The 12,603-nt window shown below is 41.7% G+C and overlaps 1 protein-coding gene across 1 annotated transcript in view; it reads left to right on the top strand.

The window, feature by feature from the left end:
- hdgfl2 (HDGF like 2) overlaps positions 1-12,603 on the top strand; it is a 67,824-nt gene that overhangs the window by 30,357 nt on the left and 24,864 nt on the right. The window contains exons 4-7 of the mRNA XM_078198150.1: positions 1,159-1,305; positions 7,036-7,155; positions 8,023-8,094; positions 12,026-12,236. Coding sequence (XP_078054276.1) covers positions 1,159-1,305; positions 7,036-7,155; positions 8,023-8,094; positions 12,026-12,236 — 550 coding nt within the window. The remainder of the gene's footprint in view (positions 1-1,158; positions 1,306-7,035; positions 7,156-8,022; positions 8,095-12,025; positions 12,237-12,603) is intronic.

The raw sequence follows: 12,603 nt of genomic DNA, 5'->3' as shown, positions 1-12,603 counted from the left end.
TCTTCTGCTGCTACTCTGCTTAAGATCAGTTGGGGGCGGGGGGAGAATGTGGGTCCGCTGCCACTCTGCCTGAGATCAGTGGGGGTGAAAGGGGGTCTGCTGCCACTCTGCCTGTGATCAGTATTGTACCATGAATGATGCAGGTCATCCCCCATTGGGGAAAAACAACTTTTTTGTACCAGAGATTTGAAAAAGCAATAAGGCAGTATCTATGCCCTTAACTTTAGTTTTGATTAACAGTTTTATTTAATTGTGAAAATATAGCTTTAGATATTTATTTGTCTCAATTCATACATTAAAGCTGAGAGTGGGGATAGTCAGTCAAGTTTTACCTAATTAAAGCCTTCAGAAGAACTAGTTTCAGTAAGCAGTTGAAGTCAGGAGCAGTGGAATAATCAAGTTACACTTAATTACACAGAACTCTCCTGCAAGAATTTAGCAACATTTTATTGTTTAGAAGGGTGTTGTAATTTTTCTACAACTTTACGGGCTGATATTTGTACCGTAATTGGCTGTTAATGTAGCCTCTACAAATGACTCATCTGTGAATATTTCACTTTAAAGTGTCTGATGTGACTGATATCAGTCAAGTGACGCAGGCGTCATTCAGAAAGTCTTTGTGTAATCCAGAGATAATAAGCCTTTGTTTGTCAAAGGCATTTTATCGAAAAGTACTGCAGGCACATGAGATCTTGCTTTGCTTCGCACGAGGGCCAAGGGCTTGTGTATGCAAGCTAAACTTCAGGTTGTATGCAAGATAAAGTATCTGGTGAAACCTGAAATGTAGCACCAACACCTTATCTCCCTTAACTGCTACTCAGCAGTTCCTCACTAAGCTCTCCACATCTCTTTTTTTAAGACATTCTTTAAAATCTACCTCTGATTAAGTTTATAGTCATCCATCCTAAATACCTCCTTTTTCAGTTCATTCAGTTTTTTATTTAATTATGCTCCTGTGATGCACCTTGGGAATGTTTTACAATATTAAACGTGCTATATGAATGTAACCTGTTCGTTTATACCGCTTTTCCAGGGTTGTTGGCTAGGGGTGCATTTTCCTTGAAAAAGAAGACAATGGATAAGATGTGACTACAGAGCTTTTATTTTCTGTTTTGCCAAGATTTGGTAGCTGACCACATTTCTAATTATTTTCTTTAGCCATCAAGTTCCTCAGACAGTGAAGTTCCAGAAAATGAAGTAGTCCCAGGAAGTGGGGCGGAAGTGGAGAAAGAAGCGAGTGATGTGGAATCCGAGAAGGGTAGCATTGAAGAGAGTGGAATCAAGAGGAAGCCCGTTCTTGCAAAGGTACATCCTTACAAGTGAAGCTGTTGGTTGGCTGTTGTGCTTTTTTAGATATCTAGCCTTTTTGAGAACGATGCTTGTTTTTCTGCTGCGATTCCCCGCATTAGCCCCTTCTCTCTGGAAGATGCTGAGGTCTGGTTGCATTTTGACTATTTGCTCTAACATTGTGTCAGCTTGTCTCACTGGCAGCATGCTCGCCTGAGTTAGATGGTCAACATCAACTTTGACGCATACTCTAGGGTGACATTCCCATCCAATCCAAAGAGAGGCTGGGATTCTCCCAAAAACAATTCTAAGTGTCGAATTCACATGAAAACTGGAGTACTGGAACTGTTTATTCTCAGTGGCAATTTGAAAATGAATCTCCCACACTCTGTGTACTAGAGTGCACTAGAGTGAATAACATTGAAAAGCTGTGGGCAGGGCTTATTCCCGCCCGGGAGTCCGGCAGCATAGCGCTGAGCGGGCCACTGTGCATGCGTCGATCTGTCAGCGCCAAGACTGGCGTATGCTCAGAGCCCCCTGACTGCTGGCCTACTGATTGCTGGCCAGCTCAATCGCTGCCTCCCGCTCCCCCCACTGGAGTATTTGAAGGTTATGGTGGAGGCTAGCGGGCCCGGAGATTTCAGTCCCGGTCCCGCTAATTGTATTTAAATAACATTGAAATCTTTACAATTTCTGGTGCGGAACTGATGGCGCCGAATGCCCAGTGCGAATCGCACTAATCCGGCCCTGCTGAAATCTCCTGGCCCTAAAAAATCAGTGCAGCGGGATGGGAGAATCACCCCCCAGAGTGTTGGCTTGTCTTTTGGATGAGGGGTTAAACCAAGGACCCACCTGCTGGTTCAGGTCTATATGAAAGATTTCACAACCCTTCTCAAAGAAGAGCAAGGAATTCAACAGAGCCAACATCTATACCTCAGCCAACACCACTTCTTAAAAACAATAAAGTAAATCATTAATCAACTTCATCATAGAAATTTGTGGGACCTTTGTGTACAAATTGATTGCCACTTTTGCCTGCATAAATAGTGACTATTTTAAAATATTTTAATGTTGATTCATTTCGGACATTCAGATGATGTGAAATGACTTACATAGGTGGAAGGTCTCTCTCTCTCTCTCCCCAGGGCTCCCTTTTGCTGCTATTTCTCTCCCTATTTCTCTCAGTCCCTTTTTCCTTCCCTCTCTTTCCCTTTATTTCTTTCTCTTTTATCCTGCCTTGCAGTTGCAGAGTACTCTTACTGACAACAGCACATTTAACAAAACAAAATGCCATGAAATGTGTCCTCCAGCATTAATCGAGGGATGTTCAAACGCTTTTACTATTATTTGTACTGCTACAAATAGGTACCATTGTGTTCTTTATTAATTACCTTAGTAAAATTGCACTGTTAATGGTGACTAATGGCTCTTGTTCAACATTAATGCTGCTGTCATTAGGTAATGTGCAATTTCAATTCTAGAGTCATAGAGGTTCACAGCATGGAAACATGCCTTTTGGCCCAACTTGCCCGTGCTGCCCAGCTTTTACCACTAAGCTAGTCCCAATTGCCTGCATTTGGCCCATATCCCTGTATACCCATCTTACCCATGTAATTGTCTAAGTGCTCTTTAAAAGGCAAAATTGGAGCCTCGTCTACTACTGCCTCTGGCATTCTGTATTAATGCAGTAAAGGTGTAATGAAGCAATGGTTTAAGAGTATTAAATAATCCAGTCCCTCAACAACAATGCTATAATCAAAGATGATGAATTATCATGGTGCATAAGAACCAAATAAAGTCCATTGGATATTGTGAACATGGACACATGGCAATATTTTAGATGCTACAACATTTCTTTAATTCAAATTATTCATATTTACATTAACAATGAGCAGAATTTGGTCTCCACAAGGAGATTGCGTGGCAGGGGAGTGGGTTGGAAGTGAGGCAGATGGGGTCACGATGTCAGGCTTGATGGATCCTGCTTTTCCTGTCCTCCATTTTTGTTATATACGAATTTCAATAGTAACCATGCAGCGTTCGCTAACAATTAAGATTGTAAATCAAATTATTGCCTTGGAGCAATGGAAGTCAACCCAAATTTAAATAAGGATTGAATAGAACAATATTGACATAGAAGTACTATTTGGGGTTACCACCTCAATTTTATGGTGCTAAATATAAATGTATTTAACCCATGTATCATCTGCGGTTCCAGTGAAGTAAAATGGTGGACCTGTAAGATATTGGTTTTGTGTCCCATTGAACTGTTTAGGAAACATATACCTAGCCAGGTGGTATTTGCTAGGTATCCAACCAACAGCCAGCCTGATTGACAAGCTGGCTGTCTAGCTGTTAAGTAGGAAAATCTTCAGGTAGGTTTAGTGAGAGGGTGGTGGGAAGGAGGAATGGTGAAGCGATCACGGAGTTGTGTCAGACAGTTTGGGAGGATAGGTTGTGGGATCAGTTTATGTCTGGAAGAAACAGTCTTGCTTCTCCTGGCCCACAAGCAGTGCTGTAAAGGCATTTGACTTCTGGATCACGCCCAAATCACCCCTCTTTACCTGCCAGTTTTCTGATGATCTGAAAGTCATCCGACAGGAGTTAACAGTAGGGTGGAATGGTCAACTGACCCTTATCCTGACTCCATTAAAACCAGTAATTGGTGGATTTGAAAATGTTGATGCCTTAATTTTCCACTTAAAATTGCTTCCAATACATCTTTCAGTAAACGTAAGTAGTCTGTCAACAACAATGAATGAAGCCCATTCTTGCTAAGCCCAAGGTGTTTCTCACTGCTGGGTCTTTTTGATAGATCGACTTCATGTTTTGATACAAATACAGATGAAAATCTGACGGCTAATATGCTACTTAATTAACACTGCAACAGCCAAGTTCGCCAACATATTTTTATGACTAATGGTTGTTTTGAGTCAAAACATTGCACTTGATGTTATAAAAAAAGCTTACAAATTAAAATAAATGCTGTTCAATTAAAACCCAAAATGCTCCCATGAGCAAGCAAGACCTTTACCTCCAAAACAGATTATCCGTAACATCCCTGGTCTGGACTCTGTTCAAAGTAAACAAAACCTATTGGGCCAGATTCTCTGGCCTCAGAATCATCATAGAATCCCACAGTGCAGAAGGAGGCCATTCAGCTCATCGAGTCTGCACCAACAACAATCCCACCCTATCCCTGTAACCCCATGTATTTACCCTGCTAATTCCCCCTGACACTAATGGTTAATTTAGCATGGTCAGTCAACCTAACCTGCACTTCTTTGGAATGTGGGAGGAAACCGGAGCACCCAGAGGAAACCCACACTGACACGGGGAGAACGTGCACACTCCCCACACACAGTCACCCGAGGCTGGAATTGAACCCGGACCCTGGTGCTGTGAGGCAGCAGTGCTAACCACTGTGCCAATGTGCGCCCTATTTTTAAACCTTTCCTCCCCTCTCAACCACCCACTAGATCCTCTCAACATCCCCCACTTTCTGCCAGCTATGGCGGACAGAGTTCGGCAGACCATCTTTAGCCATAGAACCCCTACAATACAGAAAGAAGCCATTCAGCCCATTGAATCTACATGACAACAATCCTACCCACTATCCCCGTAACCGCATTAACCACTGTGCCTCCTCTGTTTTTTTTTTGGTTTCGGGGCAGCACACCATTCACTGGTGGTAGACTCCTCCGGTCCTGGATTTCCCATTGAAGCCACCCCACGCCACTGGAAAACTCGCAGCAGGGGTGCACTGCTGGCGGGAAACAAAGAATCCAGCCAGTGTGAAGAACCGGAGAATTCCAGTCATAGAAAAATCACCAGCTATCAAATTAATGGCATTAAATTCAAAAGATCGGGGGCTTAATTCGAACAAAGCCACAATACTATAACTTTGGTTTTTCACAAGGTAGCAAAAAAGGTCTGATTCATCCTAAGTGGATTTCTCAAACATAGTTACAATTTTAGCAGTGTTGATCGTCTTTTTCAAATTAGGATTACCAGTCTCCTATCCTCAGTATATTACATTGATGATGCAGCTGTCGTTCCTTGTGCAAACAGGTTGTAGGTACTTTATCTGCTTTCCAGATCTCTCGAATAGGATGTACTATCCTAATATGGGAATTCCAAATGTGCATTGATTACTCATCTTTGTATTATACCTTTGGCCCAGTTTAGCCTTTTATCACATTTTAAAGGGTTTGAATATTCTCTCAAAATTGAAGCAAAAATGAGCATTAATAACAAAAATCAAACTTGTCTGGAGTCCCAGTCTGGCTGTATTTGTCTAAAATATTAGAATTACACTGCTGTTTTGTGGCAAGTTTTCTTTTGAACCATTTAATATAAAAAATCATTCAAGCAAAGCAGAAGTTGAGAACATTTGAAGGATTGGGGAATTTATTGGGACAGTTAAAGTTTGTAGCCAGTATAAATAGTGCCTTCCAATCTTAGTATCATAGAATCCCTACAGTTCAGAAGGAGGCCATTCAGCCCATCGAGTCCATTCTGACTCTCTGACAGAGTATCTTACCTAGGCCCTTTTCCCGTAACCCCATGTATTTACCCCGCTAATCCCCCTGAGCCTACACATCTTAGGGGCAATTTAGCATGGCCAATCCACCCAACCTGCACATCTTTGGACTGTGGGAGGAAACCCACGCAGACATGGGGAGAATGTGCAAACTCCTCGCAGACAGTCTCCCAAAGCTGGAATTGAACCTGGGCCCCTGGCGCTGTCCCACCATGCCGCCCTTGTATCTGTTTATGTAGTTACCAATGGAATTCAATGTGGGAAAATGTGAGATTGTTCATTTTGGAAGAAAGAATGAGAAGCTGGATTATTATTTAAGTGGAGAGAGACTGCAGAAAGCTGTAGCACAAAGGAACTTGGTGTCCTTGTTCATGAAACCCAGAAAGCTAGCATACAGGCGCAGATGGTAATAGGGAAGGGAAGTAGAATTCTGGCTTTTATTTCAAGGTAACTGGAATACAAAATTAGAGGTGTTGCTGCAACTGTGCAAGGTACTAGTGAGCCCACATTTAGAATACTATGTACAGTTTTGATCCCCTTATTAAAGGAAAGATATATTATCATTGGAGGCAGTACAGATGGGTTTACCAGGATGATCCTGGATATGGAGGAACTGGCATATGAGGAAAGATTAAACAGGTTGGGTCTGTACTCCTTGGAGTTCAGAAGAATGAGAGGTAATATGATTGAAACATATAAGATTCTTAGGGGGTTAGACAGGATAAATATTGGGAGATGTTTCCACTCATGGAAGAGTGTAGGACCAGATGACACAGTCGCAGAATAAGGGGGTGATCATTTAAGACAGATTTGAGGGAGAATGTCTTCTCCCGAAGGGTAATGAAACTTTGGATTTCTTTATCCCAGGAAGCTGTGGAGGTAGTCCTTGAACATTTTCAATGTTGAGGTCGGTAAGTTTTTAATCAGTAGGGGAATTAAGGGTTATGGAGATAAGGCAGGAAAGTGGACTTGGTGTTAAATCCAGAGAAGGCTTGAAGGGCTGAATGGCCTTCTCCTGTTCCTAGTTCTTATGATGGCAAACTAATGAAAGTGTGTCCAGATTAACTCACATTGTAGCGTTTTTACCTCTAATTGAAGTTCATCAAAGTTGCCTTTTTTATTAAAAGCAGCAAATCCCAACCAGTAGCAATCAAATGCTGATCAATGGGGAAAAAAATTAAATTTGCTCTTTTATAAATCTGCAGAAACCGCCTCCAAAACGAGCTCGTAAATCAAGTGATGAAGAGGAAGAGGAAAGTGGCTCTAACTCGCTGGAGGAGAATTCTGAAGCAAGTTCTTCAGAATCTGAGAAAAATAGTGACCAAGTAAGTATAAATATTGATTCATCGAAGAGAAAAATAATGAAAATGGGTTTTTACCTTTTCATACTTGTGTGCAATTTTTGTAGAACATAAGAACAGAAAGAGGAGCAGGAATACACCATTCAGTCCTTTGAGCCCACTCCATCATTCAATGAGATCATGGTGATCTTCTTCAACACCATTTTCCAGCACTATCCCTTGATGTTTTAAATACATAGGAATCTATTAATCTCAGTCTTGACAGTCTCGGGAACATCCATTGACAGTCTTCGCACTCTGGCCCTCCCCACCTCACCCTCGCTTCCCTCACCATTTCAATCTATATCTCTTGATGGTCCATTGAGTTTATCCAGCGAATAGTTAAGCTTTATAGACCAGAGAGGGCTCCAATTTGTCCCAGTTTGTGGTAAATTAACTGACTGCTACTGCGATGATACTTGGTGCTTCTGAGTTAGTGAGAAAGAATCTGCCCACGTTGAATGCACAGCAGCCACGGACAATTCCCCAGGGAAGGCAGCACAGTGGTGCAATGGTTGGCACTGCTGCCTCACAGCGCCAGGGATCCGGGTTCAATTCTGGCCTCGGGTCACTGTCTGTATGGAGTTTGCACATTCTCCTCGTGTCTGCGTGGGTTTCCTCCGGGTGCTCCGGTTTTCTCCCACAATCCAAAGATGTGCGGGTTAGGTTGATTGGCCGTGCTAAATTGACCCTAGTGTCAGGGGGATTCACAGGGTAAATGCGTGGGGTTACGGGGATAGGGCCTGGGTGGGGTTGTGGTTGGTGCAGACTCGATGGGCCGAAAAGCCTCCTTCTGCACTATAGGGATTCTGTGATAAATATTTTTGATTTGTTTCACGTTTTTCCCTTTAGGAATTCACGCTAGAAAAGAAAGTAATTTCCAGAACGCCTCGGCGCGGCCCTGCAGCTGGAAGGAAGAAAAAGGTAATCAGCATTTTCAACTTGGATACTTGAATTGTGCTTTATTAGTGTCTGTTTGTGACAGAACAACTGAGTTCTCTTATGAAGATTGGCAAATCCCTGATTGATTAATGACCCAAAGGTGTAATTTTTCTGTATAATGAGTCAATTCCAAGTCCCAATCTTTATACGTTTAAGCTCTGAAATATAAAGTAAAGGAATGTATTTATTTGCCATTTAGCCACCTACATTTCTACCAGTATATGCAAAGGCTTTTTGCTTATAGAGCAGAACTTGAGAAGCCAGAGTGGATTTCTATTATGAGATTAAGAGAGTGTTATTAAGGGATAGAATATTTTCATGGAAGTAAACACTCTTGATGATGGATTTGGGTTCTGAAACACCCAAACAAGGCACCAATGCCATGCATTAAGTTTTGGTATGCAAATGCATGCAACTAGATGGATTAGTTGCAACTAGATCCATCCATTAAATGGATGTTCAGTCCTCCCTCCTCCTCCCACCCAATATATTTACTATCTAGCCCTCTTTTAAAATATTTATTTCACATTTTTCACCAAATATGAGCCAAGGCTTTTCTCCATTTGCTTTTTGAAACATTGCAAGACGGTCAGATTATTCAGTCTTACTCAGCTGTAATGTTAGATCATAGATGATCTGCACCACAACTCCATTCTCCCACCTTTTCTCCATATCCTTTCGCAGCATACCTATCTCTCTCTCTACATTCAAATTGCTACTTGACCACTAGCTTTTGGTGGGGGGTTGGAGTAGGGAAAAGGGAGGGAGAAAAGAATTCCGTGTTTCTCCTATCCTTTGTGTGAAGTAGTTCTCCCTGATTCGCTTCTGAATGGCCTAATTTTAGTTTTACAATTATGTCCTCTTATTCTCAATTCTCTTTCCATGCCGCTCCACCCCCCCCCCCCCCCCCCCCACAAGAGAAAATAGTTTCTGCATATTTTCCCTATTAAATGTTTTTAACATTTTAAACACCTCTGTCTGATCATCTCTCAATCTCCTATAAAGATTAGTTCATCAGAGTGGCAGAAGGCAGGAAATGGTGACTTGCAAAGATCAATGCAGTGGGCCGCTACAATTTAGACTTTGAATTAGAAGCAGAATTTCTAAAATTGTGGGTAACTCTGATTGAGAGGAATAGTCAACACCGAGGAGGGCTGCACAAATTACAATAAATTTGCACAACGGACGTATAATTGACAATTGAATATCAACATAAGTGAAGAATTGCATTCTAGTAAGAAAAATAAAGGGGTCACATATTACTTGGAAGATGAGAATCTGGGTGGTTAGGGATCTGGGTGTACAAATACACATCGCAAAGGAATGCAGGTCAATAATAAAACCAAGCTTAAATACTCGGATTCATTTTCTAAAGGGATAGAATTGAAAAGTGGAGAAGTTATGCTAAACTTGCATTGAACCTTGATTGCACTAGAGTATTATGTATAGAAATGGATATCATATAAAAAGGATGCAGAGGCACTGGAGAGAGTGCCAATAAGACTCACAATGACACCAAAACTGTGAGGTTACACTTATTGGAAAAGATCGAACATATCGGGTCTCTTCACATGAAAAGAGCAGGCTAAGGGATAATAGAGATCTTTAAAATTATGAAAATGTTTGATTAAGTAGACACTGAGAAAGTGTTTCTATTTGTAAGGAGGAGCTAGAGACTAACAAAATCAGATTAGTCACCAAGATGTGGGATGAGAATTTCAGAAGAAGCTTTAACCTACAGACATGTATGTAAAGTTAAATGCTGGATTGTTTTACGAGAGATGGTGGCTCAACCAATCCAAAATCCAGATTAATAGTCTGGGGACATTGGTTCAAATCCTACCTTGGCAGCTGGTTGAACCAAAACTCAATTAATTAATAATTCTGGAATATAAAATGAGTCTCCGTATTGGTGAAACTCTGGTTAGATCTCAGCTGGAATATTGTGCATAATTCTGGGCGCCACACTAGAGGAAGGATGTGCAAAAGAGGTTTACAAGAATGGTTCAAAACTTCAGTTATAAGGATAGTTTAGAGAGATTGGGTCTGTTCTCCTTGGAGAGAAGAAGGCTAAGAAGAGATTTGATAAAGATGTTCAAATCATGAAAGGGCTGCACAGAGTAGATGGGGTGAAAAGTTCCCACTCATAAAAGGACCAAAAACAAAAGGGCACAGATTTAAAGTGATTTAGAAGATGATCATAGAATCCCTACAGTGCAGAAGGAGGCCATTTGGCCCATCAAGTCTGCACCGATCACAATCCCACCTAGGCCCTATCCCTGAAACCCCACGTATTTACCCTGCTAATCCCTCTAACATATGCATCCCAGGACACTAAGGGGCAATTTTGCATGGCCAATCAACCTAACCTGTACATCTTTGGACTGTGGAAGGAAACCGGAGCACCCGGAGAAAACCCACAAAGACACGGGGAGAATGTGCAAACTCCACACAGACAGTGACCCAAGCCGGGAATCGAACCGAGGTCCCTGGAGCTGTGAGGCAGCAGTGCTAACGATTGTGCCACAGTTTGCAAAAGAAACAAATATGATGTGAGAAAAAAACTTTTAGACAACAAGTGGTTTGGGTCTGGAATGCACAGCCTGGAAGTGTGGGAGAGGCAGGTTCAGTCGAGGCATTCAAGAGGGCATTAGATGATTACTTGAATAGAAACAATGCGCAGGGCCATGAGAAAGGCAGAGGAATGACACCAAGCCTTGATGCTTGTTTGGAGAGCCAGTGCAGACATGATGGGCCAAATGGCCTCTTTCTGCGCTGTAACAGTTCTGTGATTCTTTACCCACAGTGGTGAGGTTGAAACATGCGATGCAACACAGATGACCTCTTTGACCTTGATTTGAGTTTCAATCCTGTACTCTGTCCATAACGAAGACTTAGCACTGTCACAATATTGTCTACCTGTATTCCTATCCTTTATTCTTACTTTGTTGCACGGCTGTTTCAAAATCCTGTGCTTGTTTCCTAACCCACACTAAGTTCTTACTGACCTCAACTGGCTCCCTGTAACCCGTGCAGCAATCGTTCTATTCTTCCATGGGATGTGGGTGTCGCTGGAAGGGTCAGCATTTGTTGCCCTTCCCTAATTTGTCCTTGAACTCAGTGGCTTGCTCAGCCATTTCAGAGGGCAGTTAAGAGTCAGTCATAGTGCTGTGGGCCTGGAGTCATATCTAGGTCAGATCAGGTAAGGACGGCAGATTTCTTTCACTAAAGGGCATTAGTGAACTAGATAGGTCTTTATGACATTCATTGATAGTTTTATGGTTATCATTACTGAGACTAGCTTTCATTTCCAGATTGATATTAATTTCATTGTTTTATCAATTTAAATCCCACCAGTTGCTGTGGTGGAATTTGAACCCATAGCCCCAGAGCATTGCCCTGAGCTTCTGGATTAATCTTCTAGACTGGTCCAGTGACATTATCACGACATCATCATTTCCATAAACGTGCTCCACCATCTCTCTGCAATCCTTTCTCTCTCTCTCTCGCCCTCTGATTCCTTCATCTGTGGCCTCTTATGCATCTTCCCTCAATCCCTCCCTTTGCTTTACCATTGGTGGCACAGTCTTCACCACTTTTGGAACTTGCGTCCTAAACCTCTTTGTATTACTTCCCTCTCTGCCTTTAAAAATCTCCTCAAAACTTTTATTTTAATTTGGCTTTCTCAGTGTGTGAAGCATTTTGGGACATCTTATTAGTTAAGAGTGCTATATGCAAATGTAATTTATTGTTGAGTGATTTGCAAGCAGCCATCCAATTTTTGGATGACTTATCAATCACTCAGATTTTGTACAGTTTGCCCCTGCTCTTTATCTCTCTTTCCCCTCCACCCCCCCCTCCCCCACCCCAGATTAAGAGACAAATTATTTATTTTCTCTATAAACTTTTCTAGAAGTATGATTCTGAAGAGGAAGAGGAGGAGGAGGAGGAAGAAGATGAGAAGCAAGAGGATGAAGATGATGATAAGGAGGAGGAAGAGGAGGAGGAACAGAAGAAGCAGGAACCAGCTAAGCAAGAAGATGATGAGGATGACGATGAAGAATATAAGAGAGAATCTGACTCTGATGACTCTATAAAGAAACCTGCCAGAGGCAGGAAACCAGGTATTACAATGAGAGACAATCATTTCTGCATTTGGCATTCATTTTCATAGCCACTGGTAATGTCCAAGCATTGGGGAATGGCCGAGTTCATTATTGGTTTCATTATTTATGTACTTACAATTAAACATTAATCAATTTATGATTTGTCACAAGTATTATTAGCATTTGTAACCTATCTTTCCTATGATGGGCTAATTAGACAAAATGAATTATTTAGCTTGCTATTTTGAGGCTTACAATGTCTGTAACTTTCCAAAGATACTATAACGTGATTAGTTTATTATGTTGAAAATACAGAGCTTAGTACAACCGACAAATAAGTTGTGAATCTCAGATTAACCACAAGCCCGATTTAGAGAGGACCTCC

The sequence above is a fragment of the Mustelus asterias genome, chromosome 26 (genome assembly GCF_964213995.1).
Source record: "Mustelus asterias chromosome 26, sMusAst1.hap1.1, whole genome shotgun sequence".
Lineage (NCBI taxonomy): Eukaryota > Metazoa > Chordata > Chondrichthyes > Carcharhiniformes > Triakidae > Mustelus > Mustelus asterias.
This window is presented reverse-complemented; position numbering and strand designations above follow the sequence as displayed.